This window comes from Nerophis ophidion, linkage group LG09, assembly GCF_033978795.1.
Source record: "Nerophis ophidion isolate RoL-2023_Sa linkage group LG09, RoL_Noph_v1.0, whole genome shotgun sequence".
NCBI lineage: Eukaryota > Metazoa > Chordata > Actinopteri > Syngnathiformes > Syngnathidae > Nerophis > Nerophis ophidion.
The window spans coordinates 47,896,012-47,914,167 of record NC_084619.1 but is presented as its reverse complement, the minus strand read 5'-3'; the positions used below and the strand labels follow the sequence as shown (position 1 = coordinate 47,914,167).

The 18,156-nt window shown below is 39.1% G+C and overlaps 1 protein-coding gene across 3 annotated transcripts in view; it reads left to right on the top strand.

Moving 5' to 3' along the window:
• The window catches only part of birc6 (baculoviral IAP repeat containing 6), a 191,471-nt gene that overhangs the window by 119,399 nt on the left and 53,916 nt on the right, over positions 1-18,156 (top strand). For all 3 annotated transcript variants that reach the window (XM_061911095.1, XM_061911094.1, XM_061911093.1), the window contains 9 exons: positions 487-616; positions 862-993; positions 1,076-1,234; positions 1,309-1,482; positions 3,131-3,330; positions 3,671-4,004; positions 7,276-7,493; positions 7,898-8,062; positions 9,902-10,073. In XM_061911095.1, the coding sequence (XP_061767079.1) occupies positions 487-616; positions 862-993; positions 1,076-1,234; positions 1,309-1,482; positions 3,131-3,330; positions 3,671-4,004; positions 7,276-7,493; positions 7,898-8,062; positions 9,902-10,073 (1,684 nt within the window). The remainder of the gene's footprint in view (positions 1-486; positions 617-861; positions 994-1,075; positions 1,235-1,308; positions 1,483-3,130; positions 3,331-3,670; positions 4,005-7,275; positions 7,494-7,897; positions 8,063-9,901; positions 10,074-18,156) is intronic.

Sequence of the window (18,156 nt, the reverse complement as noted above, 5' to 3'; positions counted from 1 at the left end):
TTATTGTTTAGTGTGACTCTTCTAGTCCAAATATTGTTAATCTCAGACCACAATGGGGCGGTGTAATAGTTTGCTGTTATTTCCAAGGACCCTATTGTTTTTATTCCAGTCATCTAATTTTGACAGAACAGCTTTGTTTAATAAAACACAGCCCAGATTTACCTGCCAAGTTGTAGTTTATAGAGAGCTCATTGTATTCAAATAAAGCATTTATTTTTTTAACACCCAGAGGGAATTAGAAAATTACATTTTTAGTCAATATGGGTTTAGAATGATCATGATTTTGAGAGATTTGTTGTACCATGAAGTCCAAGTCCTTCCCAGACAGCCAATATACAACCAAATTTCATTTTCTAAACGCACATCAAAAATAATAATAATAATTGAATACTTTCAAAAGACAACAAAGGTCAAATATAATCCTGTTCAAACCACAATCCAATCACCTTATCCCAAGACAGAAAATAATTGATGCTCTTGTTTCAGTTATACAAAGGACGCATCAACGCTACCAGCCACATGATCCAACATCCCATGTACGGAGCAGGCCACAAGTACCGCACGCTCCATTTACCTATCTCCACCACTCTGGCTGAAGTCCTGGACCGTGTGTCTGGTATGTTTCAGCAAGGAAATAGTTTCTTTTGACCTGAGGTGACTGACGGACTACATCATGTTCCATCACTTGACACTTTACCAAGTAAATGTAATATGAGTACTGGCTGATTGTGTGCCAGAAACGAGGGTCTGTTTGATGCTGTCTGCAGTTTACTTTGTAACACCACTCCAACCTAGCAGTAAAAGGCACTGTGATTAATTTATTTACAGTACTGTAGTTTTGATTCATGATGTCCTATCCAGACACACCCAGCATTACTGCCAAGCTGATCAGTGAACAGAAGGAGGACAAGGAGAAGAAGAATCATGAGGAGAAGGAGAAGATGAAAGCGGACAGTGGCTTCCAGGACAACTATAGCGTGGTTGTGGCCTCAGGTACTCTATTCAGTTTTATATTTCCTCCACTTAACTTCTTTATCTGAGTTAAGAATGATACATTGTAATTATTTTCTCTCAGGTTTGAAGTCCCAGTCCAAGCGAGCTCTATCAACCCCTCCTCGACCTCCATCAAGAAGGGGTCGAGTGATGAGCGACAAGTTGACGACTTCATCGGTGGACCCATCTGCCAAAACCATCAGTGTGCCTGTTTTCCACCTCTACCACAAGCTACTTCCAGGTTGTCTATAATGAAGGCGATCATGCTGCCTGACATGTGTTGATGTCTAAATTGTTTCCTCCATCCTTCTCTAGGTCAACCCTTGCCCCCTGAGATGACTCTGGCCCAGCTACTAACTCTACTGTATGACCGCAAGATGCCGCAGGGCTATCAGTCAATCAACCTCACAGTTAGACTGGGCTCCAAGCTCATTTCTGACCCTGGCCTTTCCAAAACCGACTCCTTCAAGCGCTTGCGCACAGAAAAAGGTACTAAAAAGTGTCTCTAGAGAATGAACAGAGCAATTCTTCTCCATCCCAAACCTTTTCGACGGCGAAAAGTTCAAAGCAAATGTCTGTGTTAAAAGCCTACTGAAATGAGATTTTCTTCTTTAAACGGGGATAGCAGGTCCATTCTATGTGTTATACTTGATCATTTCGTAATATTGCCATATTTTTGCTGAAAGGATTTAGTAGAGAACATTGAGGATAAAGTTTGAAACTTTTGGTAGCTAACAGAAAAGCCCTGCCTTTACCGGAAGTTGCAGACGATGACGTCACCCGTTGATGGCTCCTCACATCCTCACATTGTTTTTAATGGGAGCCTCCAACAAAAAGAGCTATTCGGACCGAGAAAACGACAATTTCCCCATTAATTTGAGCGAGGATGAAAGATTTGTGTTTGACGATATTGATAGCGACGGACTAGAAAAAAAAAAAATCTAGTTAAAAAAAAAACGCGATTGCATTGGGACGGATTCAGATGTTTTTAGACACATTTACTCGGATAATTCTGGGAAATCCTTTATCTTTCTATTGTGTTGCTAGTGTTTTAGTGAGTTTAATAGTATCTGATAGTCGGAGGGGTGTATCCACGAGTGTGTTGCGGCCAGTGTCTGATGTAAGTCGACGGCAGCTGTACGGACGGCACAAGCTCAGCTGATCTCCGGTAAGTGTCGACTTTTTACCACAATTTTCTCTCCGAAAACTGCTGGGTGACAAGTGGTCGGGATCCATGTTCGCTTGACCGTTCTGATCCATAGTAAAGTTTCACATCCGGTAAGTTTAGACAAGGAATCACTGTGTGTTTGTGTAGCTAAAGGCTAAAGCTTCCCAACTCCATCTTTCTACTTTGACTTCTCCATTAATAATTGAACAAATTGCAAAAGATTCAGCAACACAGATGTCCAAAATACTGTGTAATTATGCGATTAAAGCAGACGACTTTTAGCTGTGTGTGTGCGAAAAAGCTAATATTTCCTAACAGTCCGTGACGCCACGCGTACACGTCAGCATTCCGCGACATTTTCAACAGGACACTTCGTGGGAAATTCAAAATTGCAATTTAGTAAATTAAAAAGGCCGTATTGGCATGTGTTGCAATGTTAATATTTCATTATTGATATATAAACTATCAGACTGCGTGATCGGTAGTAGTGGGTTTCAGTAGGCCTTTAAGGACAGACTATGTTTAGAGCCTAAGCTAATGTGGACAAAGAGCTAACAGGGTGTTCCATTTTTGTAGACGACATAAAAAGAAGAGCACATGAAAGCTGCCGGTAGTAGGTTGCTGCATACACTTGAAAAATACGCCGTACTGCGATTACTGTATTTCAAATGCAAGATTTTTTTTTATTTTTTACAAAAAGTAATTTTGTATTAAGGCTGTCAAACGATGAAAATATTTAATCATGAATACATTAATTTTTTTCATAGGTAACTTGAAAATAATTGCTAATAATAACAAATATAACTTGTAACAATATATATAAAGATTGAGCAGTGAAATGCAGTGCTGACATGTAGGCACCAAGCTCAATTTAGCTTGGCACAGACGTGAGCAACCAGTGATTTCATGAAAATTGGGTATGAACAGTAAATCACAATTCAACAGATTCTCTCCTTTCTCTCCTTGTAGTTGATCATTCTGACATGCTGAACAGCTGCACAGACGACGAGCCCATGTTACCATGTGACGAATGTCTTGATGCGTCAACTGATGAGACGCTACTCGAGACACACCCCATCCAATCACCACTTCAGGTGTTTGCCGGAATGGGCGGCCTGGCTCTGATTGCAGAGAGGCTGCCTATGCTCTATCCTGATGTCATTCAGCAGGTGAGATTTCTCACAAATTCATGACCGTGAACTGTTACTTAAATTAGACTGGTTGACAGACAACACATAGGGTCAGAGAAAGCAATTTTATTTTAGTTTTCTATGTAGCACAACACCATAAGTGTAATTTGAGAATATTTATTTTGAACATTCTATTACATTATGCCTTTATTCAACAAAGCTTATTTTATTTACGCTGTAACTTGTCGTTCTGCTCTCAGTTCCATGCAGAGGAGCAATCGCATGATTTAGAGCTGCATCTTTCTATTGCTCTATCTCTATTGCAAAATATACCAAACAGTGAACTCCCTTCTTCATTTTCTCCAATGCTTTGCCACAGGTCAGTGCCCCAGTTGTGCCACCTGCAACGCAGGAAAAGCCAAAGGACACGGATCAGTTTGAGTGGGTCACCATTGAGCAGTCTGGAGAGCTAGTGTACGAGGCGCCCGAGTCCATCGCCACTGAGCCGCCACCCATCAACAAGCAGCAGTCGCAAACTTCGTCTTCATCGTCCTCCTCAGTGCAAACAATGTCACCGATCCCCGCGCATTCCTTGGCAGCGTTCGGCCTGTTTCTGCGCCTTCCAGGCTACGCCGAAGTCCTGCTGAAGGAGAGGAAACATGCTCAGTGTCTGCTACGCCTGGTACTTGGTGTCACGGATGATGGCGAGGGCAGTAAGTTGGAATCATTTGACATATACTTTGTCACTATCAATTTGTACAACCTCCATATTTTGTATTGTACAACCTTGTCTTTTTGAGATACTTACTTTCTTTCTTATGCAAGGATACCCCTTTAAGTCTACAGCCCTCGTACTGGCTGACTCATGTTGAAATAAGCAGTTGTCGACATAACAAAAACTATCTATTGCTTACTAAAGTAAAGACAACGTGAGCAAGTGATCATTATTTTCAGCATGTGTACCTCGGACATAAAAAAAGAAAGACATTTTTTTTGTTTACGGAAGGAACCCTTATGAGTAGAAGCGAGATAGAAAGTGGATGGATTTTTACAGAGTTTATAGTAGTAGAAAGGCCGATAAAAAAAACGTGTACCGTGAAAGAAGAGCAGGTCCTTGGTTCAATGCCAAGCTCTGAAGACAAGTGAAAGTTCCACTTATACATTACCACAAATCTGCTGTTGCAAAATATGGAACGACGTCAAACACATGTCCTCATAAATTGACCCATTTTTTATAGCAATCACCCATTTGGCTCTCACATTTTATGGCGGCATAAGCGGTCTATGTACATCGACATAAGCAAGCACTTTTTAGTAGAGATGGGATTTATTGCTATTGGTAGGGAGTCTGTTCTTGGGGAGTCCTTACTTTCACAGGGACGTTCAAAAGACGGACTCGTTTTTATATTTCTTAATTTTTATTAAGTAACTTGTTCGAAAGGAAGTGAGTTATATTTATATAGAGCTTTTCTCTAGTGGCTCAAAGCGCTTTACATTTTGCAACCTATTATCTAAGTTACATTTTAACCAGTGTGGGTGGCACTGGGAGCAGGTATGTAAAGTATCTTGCCCAGGGACACAATGGCAGTGACTAAGATGGCGCAAGCAGAGCTCTAACTTGGAACCCTCAACGAGCAGGGATGGGCGCGCTACCAACTGAACCACGCCTGCCCCAATCATAAAAAGCTATTGCTGGTAGCAGTTATAAGATTTGAAGCAGAATAATTCAATTTAACACCATCATATACTGGTACATACTAAATATTGATAATTTCATTTGTGTTTTTATTGTAATTAATCCATAGTGCCATATCCCCATGCTATGATAATTACATCACCATTTGGCATTTCCCCTCATCTAAAAAACATTGGGGAGCACAAGAGCTCAATCAATGAATCAATTAAAGTTTACTTATATAGCCCTAAATCACGAGTGTCTCAAAGTGCTGCACAAGGCACAACGACATCCTCGGCTCAGATCCCACATCAGCGCAAGAAAAAACTCAACCCAATGGGATACAATGAAAGAGCTGGTTCACAATATAGAACAAATACAGTATACAGTGTATGTTATTAAATGAGAAAAAAATATTGGGACATTTTAAAAATGTGAATGCTTAATTATACTACCCCAGATGCGGTGTGTACCAAACATGGAAATCGGTTCTCACACTTTAATTAGAGGTGCCGTTCAAAAGACTTGACTTGTTTGCGAAAGTATCATCATTACTTTTCACTCATAACAAACATGGCGGGCCCAAAACTTGATGACTTGTTCTACATCAGTGATCATCAATTTTTTGACGTCATTGCTCTCTTGTGGTACAGGACATTTTTTCGCCCCATCCAAAACACCTTATTCAACTTTAACCCTCCACCAACTTGGTGTACCATTGTTCCTGTGCACTTTCTCTACTAGGCAGCTTGATAGACAATGCCACCTAGCTGGAGACTTGTGTATCGCTCAAGCGTGAATAAAGGCACGTTACTTTAGTTTAATCTATTTCTCTCACATCCTTCCATGGGGTTTGCGCCACTATTCGAGAAGCAATGTGCTGGTCTTGGGGACTTGAACCGAATCTGTTACTTTTTTGGAAATGACCGAATCCCGTTATAAATTTAACGGTGCCATGTTTTGGTATCTGGGACATGGCGCACTTCGCCACTTGACGATCACTCCAGCAGTAATGTTGCAATTTTAAATGCCAACCAAGAAATTGCCTTAAAGAATGCTCAAGTTGAGTAAGGCACAACTTTTCCAAAAATATACTCTATTTATGCTGATATACGTTGGCTATACTAATGGCATGCTACTGATTAGCATTAGCGATTTTACATTGTAATTTCAACACCTTCAAATTTGTCAATTAAACTACAACTAAAATGCACGTTAGAATCAAACAGCTAGTGCTTAATAAGTACAATATTAACACTTTGTAGGGCGCAACTGACAGCAAAACCTGTCCAAACTGACCACCGCACTCTAAATAGAGTATGGCCAACCCTGTTTTAGGTGATCTCCTCAATTGATAAAAAGGCACTCACATGACTTTGTGTTTGCGGCGTATGTCTGGCGCTTCCTTGTTAGTTTTTCGACGTGTAAAAATGCCCTGTTGTGCAGCATGCGGCTGCTCCTCCCGCGAGAATTGCGAAACATTTTTACAGTGCTTTTCCACACCCCGGAAAGAAGACAAGTATGGGAAGGGAAAGTTCGCAAACACTGGAGAGCCGATTACACCGATCTCTGAATTTCTGTAAAACTAAAATAAAGCAATTCAGTAACAGCAAAAGAGAGACAAATAAACTAAGTAGACATTGAAAGAGTAAAACAAACTACATTTTGAGTGCAATAACTGATGATAAAATTAACTGGAAATCTCATATAAAAACATAAAATCATGAATGAAGCAAAATATGTTCTGGACCAAAAATCACTTCATATTCTCTACTGAACACCAGTGTGCCAAAATGTGGGCACAGTCGCACACATCTTTGGTAGGGTAACATGGCGCCATTTTTTTAGTTGGCCATACTACCATAAACTATACCATACTGCCATCTAACATCTTGGACTGGCAACTGCAATTGCAATTCAAAGTCATACCTGAAAGTGAGACTAGGAAATGTGATAATGAAAAAAAATGTAACAGCTGGACAGCTGTTAGCATAATCAGCTAATTTTTAAATGTTGCAATAAAAAAAAAATATATTTTATCAAAAACAAAACTTAACACACACAAAAGTCCTGAAAATTGCCACTGTTGAGTACGAAAATTGATAATTTTGAGTACAGATATCGATTCAGGTACATTTAAATTCAAATGTTGACTTGTCAGGATGTTGACTTAAAGGGTTCCACTGTAGCTTGAACATTCATTTGAAATAATGTGACTAAACTACTAGAAACCTTGAACTTGTACTCAAACCCAGACACGTAACCCCTCTTGCTGAGTACATTTAAATGCATGTTTTTATATCCTTCAGGTCATATCCTGCAATCTCCGTCAGCCAATGTGTTGCCTACGCTGCCCTTTCACGTCCTGCGAGCTCTGTTCAGCAGTACTCCTCTGACCACTGATGATGGTGTGCTGCTACGTCGCATGGCTTTGGAGATTGGTGCCATACACCTTATTTTGGCCTGCCTATCAGCTCTCAGCCACCATGCCCCCCGAAACCCCAATGCAAACAGCAATGTCTCTGAGGTACAAACTCTGGCTTCAACCACAGAATAACAGCAATCATTTTCAGTGTTTTTACTATCATTATTTTAGGGAGAACATTGAAAATGGTTTAGTAGTCTGTTCCATTATAAAATTTTGCTTAATGCAACTGTGGAGGTTAGATTTTTGATCAATCACTATTAGATTTTTGATATATTTATCTACAATGTTGGAGTTTTTTATACTCCAAGGTACAAACAATTTTAGGAAGCTGCATGCCGTTGTAGCCTAGCGCTCTCACCTCTCAGTCAGCAGACTCAGGTTTAAAGCCCAGGCAGTTTATATGATAAGATGGCTGAGGTAGCTGTTCTAATTAATGCCTGTTGAATTTCCGTATCTAATATTCTTACAATTTTTCTTACAATTTCATGCATCTGTCTTAATAGCCACAGATGTCAAGCTGTCATGGCGGAGGGACAAGCGAGGAGCAGCAGCTGTACTGGGCTAAAGGAACTGGTTTTGGCACTGGATCCACAGCTTCAGGATGGGATGTTGAGCAGGCTCTCACCAAACAGAGGCTTGAAGAAGAGCACGTCACGTGTCTCTTACAAGTGAGTGCACAAGAAATGGCCACATGGTGATCAAGGTTTCGATAGTACCTTGCTTGATCAAGTAGAGCTCACAATGACACCATGCCTTATTAGGATCATATTGTTGCATTGTTAACATGTACTGTAATACCTCATCCTTTGTTGTTCTGTGCTCATTTTTGCAGCATTTTGCTGCAGTGCAGCATCAGTTCAATGGTATCGGTTCAGTTTTCATGCTTTTGTTTTAGACTTGGACCAACTTTATCTATCCCCAAGGGAAATTGTTTGACACAATAGCTCATTTACAAGAGGAAAAAATAACTAAAACAATCTCAAGGGCACTAAGAAAGGAAGAAATAATAAACAAAATGTAAAAGACAGTAATAATAATACAAAATAGATACTATATAATAGTAATAACTGCAAAAGAATGGGAAAAGTAAAAAATACAATACATTATAAGTAAATGGAACTTAAATATACACTATAAACAAAGAAAGGTGTGGTAACGTTAAGCATAGTATAGTAATAAACCAGTATTATCTACGACCGTACGTAGAGTGATTGTACAGCTGTATGGAGTGCAGAATGAAGGAGTTTTTGCAGTGTCAGTGTTAATGGAACTACGAAACAAAACTTAAGAAAAATGTACTTCTGTGTTTTCAGCGCATCATCACCACTTTTAGTCAATGCATGCAAGTCAATATTACCTCGCAGTCTATCTTTCCAAGAGTATAGGCTGAACTATATTGTTGCATCACGTAGCTTGCATAAGTGATGCCGTCTTGCTCCTCCCCCTGCGCACCTTCCCACAGACACTGATGTGCACCCGCCAAAAAGTCTTAACTTCCCATCAGTGACGACGCAAACCGCAGAGCTGTCATTGGTCAGCTTTTGTCGAGGATCCCTGAGCTTGAAATGCACAAATTATTGCTAACGCAACAGTGATTAATCATTTGCATGAAAACTGATATCATGTACCCTAATATTTCGCTGTGCTCTTAAAGTAGTTAACTAATGTAGTTTTTCAGCTTTTTGTGTTGTTGCGTCCAGAAGAAGCCTTACAAATTATGACGCTCTTTTTAACTTTTATTGCCAATCTTGTGCTAACGGGTTCAATTCACACATTCTTTCTTGTGCACACACGTCTTTTTCTCTCTCAAACACTTACTCCTCTGAATATGAGAACTCTGAACATCAGTAACACATGAACATAAACATTAACGCCAACAGTTTATTACAATAGTTATTCAACAGTTTTATTTATTTTCATTTACAAAGCTCTCCCTAGTCCCATGTCATAAACAGCCGAATAGCATTGCAAATTTGCCTGTCCTCTGTCACAACTCATTCAGGGGTTGCACAGTCCATCTTCACAAAGGTTGTCATTGCTCACACAAACATAAAAAACTAGTCAACGAGACACTGGAGACACTGCCCTTTAGTGTTTTGGAAGAGATTTGCAAGTCATGCACCAGCCCCCTCTGACGAGCTAAAAACAAATCAAGATGCAAGAGTAAATTTCAGCCTTACCACTTTCGTATTATTCAATCTGCCTATCAGGACACATGCACATACGTACAATAAATGAATTTTTCTACATATATCATATGTGGGAGTGTCGTAACACAAGAACCGCAACACAAGGGTGTGCACATTTAAACAATATTATTTATTATTTTACGTAGCGGGATTAAAGTGTTTTTCTACTTACGTGTAAAGATTTAATTTCATCTTTATATATACTATTCTATAAAGCTAGGATTTATAGGGGTGTGTAGATTTTACATCATCTTGCATAGTATCGTCTCATTTTGTTTCTGGCGTCTCATATTACATGGATGTTGTTTTGTTTTCTAGGTCTTGGCCAGCTACATTAATCCAGCAGGTTCCAGTAGCTTCCACAGTTCTGGTGCATCTTCATCAGAGAGCAGAACCCACAACAGCTCAGCACTTCCAGCAGTGCTGCAGGAGTTACTGAGCCAGTCCTGTCTTATCCCTGCTATGTCTTCCTACCTACGTAACGACTCTGGTAAGATTCTTAAAATTTATGGAAGTATTGTCCAGTTCAATGAAATGCTACACAGTCCATTCTCGCAGCATTTTGCTACTCACCTAGTGCAGATGCTAGATGCTACTCTGTATTCTTCATTTTCACTTGGGTTAAGATAGTTGTTTTTGTTCACTTGGGTTAAGATGGTTGTTTTTGAATTACAAGTCCATGTATTCATGTTGTCATTAGCCAAGTCCAGCTACTTTGTTTGTGGGGAGGATTCATGGAATTTATGTATTCATGGAAGAGAGCTTGTTGTAATGAAAAACAGAGAGCCCTCCTCCTCCGATGATGTACAAAGAGCTGTTAGGAGGAAATAAAGGGTTTTATGAAATAATTTGAATAACTGTAAGGTTAATGATCTGTGTGCCTGAGTGGAGGTGAGACAAGAGTATTAAGTACTACAGAAAAGGGAAAAGGAGCAAAAACAGATCGCTGAATTAAGATAAGAAATCAACATGCATTTTAGTGAGAAACCGGACAGAGCTTGATGACATTAAAAAGACAGATATTCACTAGGGATGCAATGGTATTCGCTGAAATACCGGGCTGCACGATCCGTTCTGCACAGGACAATACCCCTTTCTGTACCGAACATTTTGTGTGTGCACGTCACGTCACTATGTAATGTCAAAACACTGTTGTGCCTCGGCCCTCTCACAATGTTGTGAGCGGAGCAAAGAGGAAAACAAAAAATACGACCAGCACTAGCAAAGACAACATTTGGAAGAATTCAACATCATTCAAATGGACTAAGCTAGAGAAAATGTCTCACTGCTGGAGCTCACATTGTGTTGCTCGTAGGCCTGGGCGATTATGTAATCGTAATCAGTGATTGTGATTTATATGAGTTCGATCACGGTGATCAGCTGTTAGCATAATTCCTCTGTAAAACATGCCAGAAATACCTCAGTAGAAGTGGAAGAATGTACCGCAGTAGTAAACCGTAGGGAAGAAACAACGCTTCGTATAATCCTGCACGGAACAATCTGCCTTTATGTATTGTGATCCTGTGTATGTTCTATGTGTTGCTACACATTGTTTTACAGTACTTCCAATTCAAACTGCATTTCGATGTATTTTCATTAAATGTAAGCTCCAGTATTTGAGTTTAAGAAAATTATACAATCTGGGTCACCGTTTGCTGTTTGCAAAACCAAAGGTGAGAAGCACTGATGTATACAATTGATCAAAGAATACGAATACATATAATAATTTACTATTTGAAAGTGTTTAGTAAATATTAACTTAAAATAAAAGTCTTATAGTTATAGTACATGTGTAGTTTCACTACCCAATCGATAGTTTACTGCAGAATGAAGTGTGTGATGACAAGCAAAATAACAAAAGAACTCTGAGAGGATAAAATGTTATTCTCCCCCAAAACATACTGTAAAAGAAGCTTGACCGCCGCCCTAAAACCAAGGTATGCACCGTGGCGTTGGTTACCTGTAAGATTGCACATCTAGTTACCAATAATCATAGATCTGAACAAATTGACAGTTGTCATCGTATTAATTTCCTTGATCAAACATGTCTGTTACAAGATACTGCAAATAAACTCTTTATAATCCTGCACGGTACAATTCGACTTCAATAGAAATTGTGATATTAATCAAGATGGAATGATATGAAAACATAAATTGCGATACATTTTTGTTGCCATATGGCCCAGCCCTAGTTGCAAGTATCAAACGAAAATGTTGCCCTCCTATAAGATTTGCAGGACCCAATAACTTTATGAATAAACTATTGAACAAAAAAGTTATCATTAAACGTTTTTTTGTTGTCACACAATATTTTACACCACCTCAAGTTCAAACTGCACTTTAATGTATGTTCATCAATATAAGCTATTAAAAAAGACTGTTAAACAAAAACCAAAAATTTGCACATTAGGTCATCGTTTGCTGTTTGCCAAAACTCTGGTGAGAAGAACTGGTGTACACAAATAAGTTATAAGTGGCAATTTACCATTTAAAAGTGTTTATCATCTGTTAACTTAAAATAAAAATGTCTTAGAATTCAGTACACCACTGATATTTACTAATGCAGTTTTTGCTTGACAATAAAAATAAAGAACTTTGGGAGGAATAAACCCCCTAAAATTGGACCAAAAATAAAACGTGGCCCACAAACTAAATTACAGACTGTCCCGTTACCAGTACCATTGCAACCATAATATTAACAGATCTCCATAATAGAGCTGAAGGAGGAAAATGTCATGCTAAGTGATGGATCGGTGGAAGTCGTGTTAGCTCCCAAGTAGATTGAAGAAAAGGATCGTAATGACAAATAAAGTGTTAAATGGATGAGTTGAAGCGAAGCAAGTAATGTGATTGTGACTGGCCTCTGAATTACACACCGGTGTCACGCCAGGGCAGTGGAGGGGAACAGAAGGGCAGAACAAGATGTAGTGGGTTGTTGCCTCAGTAGAGCAACAGGTGCAATAAAAGTAGGTGGAAGTGGGTGTTTGAAAAAATTAAAATGCGGACTGCGCTGCACAGAAGAACAGAAAATGCCACACCGAGAAAGCCAAACCAGCGTTGTTGAAGTGAACTGTAAGGAACAAAGGTCTACTGAGTTTCTGACAATGCACTGTCTTCAAGAAAGTGTGAATTTTAAAGGAGTTAAAGAAAATGCAACATACAGTGCATCTGGAAAGTATTCACAGTGCTTCACTTTTCTGTATTATATGTTACAACCTTATTCCAAAGTGGAATAAATTGAATTTTCTCCTCAAAATTCTACACACAATACCCAATAGTGGCTATGTGAAAACGTTTTTGTTAGAGCTTTTTGACATTCATTAAATAAACCTCTAAATATATCACATGTACCTGTATGTATACATGTATACTTAGGTATTCACAGCCCTTGCTCAATACTTTGTTGATTTAACTTTGGCAGCAATTACAGCCTCAACTCTTTTTGAATATGACGTCACAAGCTTTAAACACTTTCCCTTTTGGGCAGTTTCGCCCATTTATCTTTGCCCATTCCTCTTTGCAGCACCTCTCAAGCTCCATCAAGTTGGATGGGAAGTGTTTGTGTGAAGCCATTTTCAGATCTCTCCAGGGATGTTCAATCAGATTCAAGTGTAGGCTTTGGCTGGGCCACTCAAGGACATTTTCAGAGATGTCCTGAAGCTATTCCTTTGATAATTTGGCTATGTGCTTAGGGTCATTATCCTGCTGAAAGAAGAACCGTCACCCCAGTCTTTAAGTCCTAGAGCGCATTGGCGCAGGTCTTCATAATCCAGGATATCTCTGTACATTGCTGCATTCGTCATTCCCTCTATCCTAACTAGTCTCCCAGTTCTTGCCACTGAAAAACACCCCACAGCATGGTGCTGACATCCCCATGCTTCACTGTAGGGATGGTATTGGCCTGGTGATGAGCGGTGCCTGGTTTCTTCCAAACATGATGCCTAGCATTCATGCCAAAGAGTTCAATCTTTGTCTCATCAGGCTAGGGAATTTTGTTTTTCATGGTTAGATTTTTTTTAGGTGCATTGTTGGAAAACTTTTAGGAATAAACGGTTTCTCTCTGGCCATTATAACAACAGGTCTGATTGGTGGTTTTCTGCAGATGTGGTCGTCCTTTTGGAAGGTTCTTCTCTCTCCACAGAGGAATGTTGTAGCTCTGACAGGTTTTTGGTCACCTCCCTGACTCGGGCCTTTTTTTCCCAATTGCTCAGTTTAGACGGACAGTCCAGGTAGTTCCAAATTCTATTTATGGATGGTGAAGGCCACTGTGCTAATATTTTTTCGTACCCTTTCCCAGATTTGTGCCTTGAGACAATCCTGTCTCAGACGTCTACAGACAATTCCTTCAACTTGATTCTTGGTTTGTGCTCAGCTCTCCACTGACTGTCAAGTGCATACTTTTCCAAATCATGTCCAAGCAACTGAATTCAGCACAGGTGGGCTCCAATTATGCTGTATAGTACATCTCAAGGATGCTCATTTTAAACAAGATGCCCCTGAGGTCACTTTTGAGCTTAGTGGCAAAGACTGTGAATACTTACATACAGTTGATTTTTTAGTTTTAGATTTTTAGGCACTTGTGATTTAGGGCTATATAAATAAACATTGATTGATTGGTTGTTTCTAAGAAATTTACAGAGCAACTGTGGAACAGGGGTTAGTGCATGTGCTTCACTATACCAAGGTCCTGAGTAGTCCTGAGTTCAATCCCGGGCTCGGGATCTTTTTGTATGGAGTTTGCATGTTCTCCCCGTAACTACGTGGGTTCCCCTCCGGATACTCCGGCTTCCTTCCACCTCCAAGGACATGCACCTCGGGATAGATTGATTGGCAACACTTAAAATTGACCCTAGTGTGAGACTTTGAATGTTGTCTGTCTATCTGTGTTGTCCCTGTGATGAGGTGGCAACTTGTTCAGGGTGTACCCCGTCTTCCACCCGAATGCAGCTGAGATAGGCTCCAGCGACCCCCCGCGACTCCGAACGGGACAAGCGGTAGAAGATGGATGGATGGATGGATGCACACAAAAAAGTGGCCTTTTGTGTACAATTTCGAGGACAAAAATGAACTATTCCATTTTTGAATGATGCTATAATGTGACAAAATGTGGAAAAAGGAAGCGCTGTGAATACTTTCCGGATGCACTGTGTCTACTTGGACCATTAACTGCAGTACAAAAATTATATCAAGTTTCGATTTTCTGCAACAATATAAACATAGCTACATGAACAGAAAGAACAATCAAAGAAGACGAGTGGCAGTGTTAGTACGATACCTTCCTTGAGTATTTAATATTGTCTAAAACCAATATTGATCAGATACGATATCAGCAGGAATCATTCATACTTTGTGGTTTGATAAAGTGAAATGAACCAAACACAAAACAATGTTGGGTATTAAGACATTAACCCATTTACTATTAACCGTCTGGAATAGACTATTGCTGGGGAGGTTATTTTTTGCAACAATAATTAAGTTAAGCTCATGACACAGTAAGTTGAATTATGTGGACACATTTGTTTACTGGATGCTATTTAATACACTTCTGCCTTGGATACTATGTATGTGTAAGTAATATGCAACTTATTATTTGATACTTGTTATTAATGAAAAATGTGCTGTTTTAGACCGCAGTAGTTTACAATCAGAAACACTTTTGTATTTCCAGCTTTGTGCTATTGTGTGCATGCATAGTAAATAGTCTTTCATCCATCATTTTTACCTTTTGTAAATCACTTGACTAAAATACAAGAAAATACCAACTTTGTGTGCTTGGTTGAATGCCTTGCGCAAGTAAACACGCTGCAGGACTGCTACTATATCAAAGATTATATCAAACATCTTACTTGCATGCACATATAATCCAAACATGTTTTTTTGCTGATATCAGACCCCGCTAATTTTTGAAGAAAGATAAACAAAAATGCTTAAACAAGGTCAGTATCAAAGTTATTAAAATGATCTGAAAACAACATTGTGATCATGTGTACAGTAAAAAGTATACTAAAATAAAATACTAGACCAGGGGTTATTAAAGTGGTGCCTGTCGGTAAATGTAGCCCTCTTGAGTTATGTTTGGCCTGCCAAAAGGTGGCTTTCCAAATTAATACTTACTCAAAATCATATGATGACACGTCTACAAAACTAGACCAAAGAGTTACTATCTTTCAAACGAGATTTTTGCCATTCCCCAATATATAGCGGTATGGGGCGAAATTCCCTACTTGTGGTGCTGCTGTACACTCCTGTGCTAGACATTACAATGGCTCATATTAAACATGATCAAGATTGTTGTTTCACAAACAAGATTATTGGCAATATTTTATTGAAAAATTGCAAAAAAAACACCCATATTGACAAATATTGAATAACTGTTTTGAAAATAATTTGACCACATCTGGAAGAAAAGATCACCAATCACGTGACATTTGAGGACTGAAACGATGCCATAGACCAAAATTGTAGTTGAATGTCCTCACTGAATTGCCAGAAATGGAAATAATTAATCATATATTCATCAGAAAAACAATGATAGATCAGCCACATAAAAAATATTTTTTTTAAAAAGTTGATATTTAAAAACGAATTACGTTTATTGGTTTCACAAAGTCATTGTATTACTTTAACTAACCGGAATACCTTTAGCTTTTCTCTTTACATCACGCTGGATGAACACCTCTGCCTTGCTCAAGAGCTCCTGAGGCCTGTCAGTCTTGCACCTTGCTATACTTTAGGGTTAGTAAACTTAAAGGCCTACTGAAATGAGATTTTCTTATTTAAACGGGGATAGCAGGTCCATTCTATGTGTCATACTTGATCATTTCGCAATATTGCCATATTTTTGCTGAAAGCATTTAGTAGAGAACATCGACGATAAAGTTCGCAACTTTTGGTCGCTAATAAAAAAGCCTTGCCTGTACCGGAAGTATGTGCGCGTGACATCACATCCTCACATTGTTTATAATGTGATCCACCAGCGGTAAGAGCAATTCGGACCGAGAAAGCGACCATTTCCCCATTAATTCAAGCAAGGATGAAAGATTTGTGGATGAGGATATTGATAGTGAACGACTAGAAAAAAAAAAATAAATAAATAAAAAGCGACAGCTCCGGGCGGCGGCAGTGTGAGCGTTTCAGATGTAATTAGACACATTCACTAGGATAATTCTGGGAGATCCCTTATCTGCTTATTGTTTTATTAGTGTTTTAATGAGATTGTAAAGACATACCTCAAAGTCGGATGGCTACGGTGAACACGCCAGTGTCTCAGAGAGAAGCCGAGGAGCCAAGCTCACAGCTGCCTTTTTTGACAATTACTGCAGGAGGACGCATAATCCACTGAAATCTCCGGTAAGAGCCGACTTAATATCACAGTTTTCCCATCCAAAAACATGCTGGTTGACGTAGAGAAACATGTTCGCTTGACCGCTGTGTGTTAAAGCTTCACAGCAAACAATCACCGGCTGTGTCTCGGTGCTATAAAACAGCTGCAATACACCGCTTTCCACCAACAGCATTGTTCTTTATAGTCTCCATTATTAATTGAACAAATTGCAAAAGATTCAGCATCACAGATGTCCAAATTACTGTGTAACTATGCGATGAAAAGAGACGACTTTTAGCCGTAAGTGGTGCTGAGCTAATATGTCCCCTCCAACCAATAACGTCACAAACACACTTCATTATACGCGTCATCATTCCGCGACGTTTTCAACAAGAAACTGCGGGAAATTTAAAATTGTAATTTAGTAAACTAAACCGGCCGTATTGGGATGTGTTGCAATGTTAAGATTTCATCATTGATATATAAACTATCAGACTGCGTGGTCGGTAGTAGTGGGTTTCAGTAGGCCTTTAACTTTTCAAAAAAACAAAGGACCAGGACCCTTCAGTATTGTTCTTATTTTGTATATTCCTTAGACCCAGTGTCCTCTGCAGTAGACATTTGTTATAGAATTCGGAAATGAATAGCTGTACCTGTCAATGGCTGTAAAACAGTCAAATAGGTGGATTGACAATTAAAATGACAAAATAAGAATACATTGAAATAAATATAAATAGTTATATTTGTATTTTATTGAGCACAATAGATATTTCATCCCCAAGCAAAATGTGACTAAGTATTTGGTAGAGAAAGCCTTGTTGGCAAGTCTTGTAGCTTCACAAGGGATTTTGGTCCACTTCTCTTTCCAGTTACTCTTTAAACTATGAAGGTTTGCCAACTCAAAGTTTCATCTCCCTTTACAGATCTGAACTAGTTTATCAGTTCCTTCATGTATTCAACAGTGTCCCCCACCTTCTCTATCAAAGTTCTTTCACTCACAACCTTTGTTGGACCCAAAAGTGGATTATTTTGCAGTCATAGTCAATTTAAAAAGAAGCTAGTCTGAGTCAGCTGTTTCGATACTACATTCTGCAGAATGATATTTGGGCAAACGGTTTAGTTTTTACATGTAATGTGTTGGCAATATATCAGGGCTATTTTTGGGGTCACATATATAGAAAGGTAAGGACCAGGGTGGGCCTCATATCTTCCGACATTGTTATTTTTTGTACATTCCTGAGAACCAGCG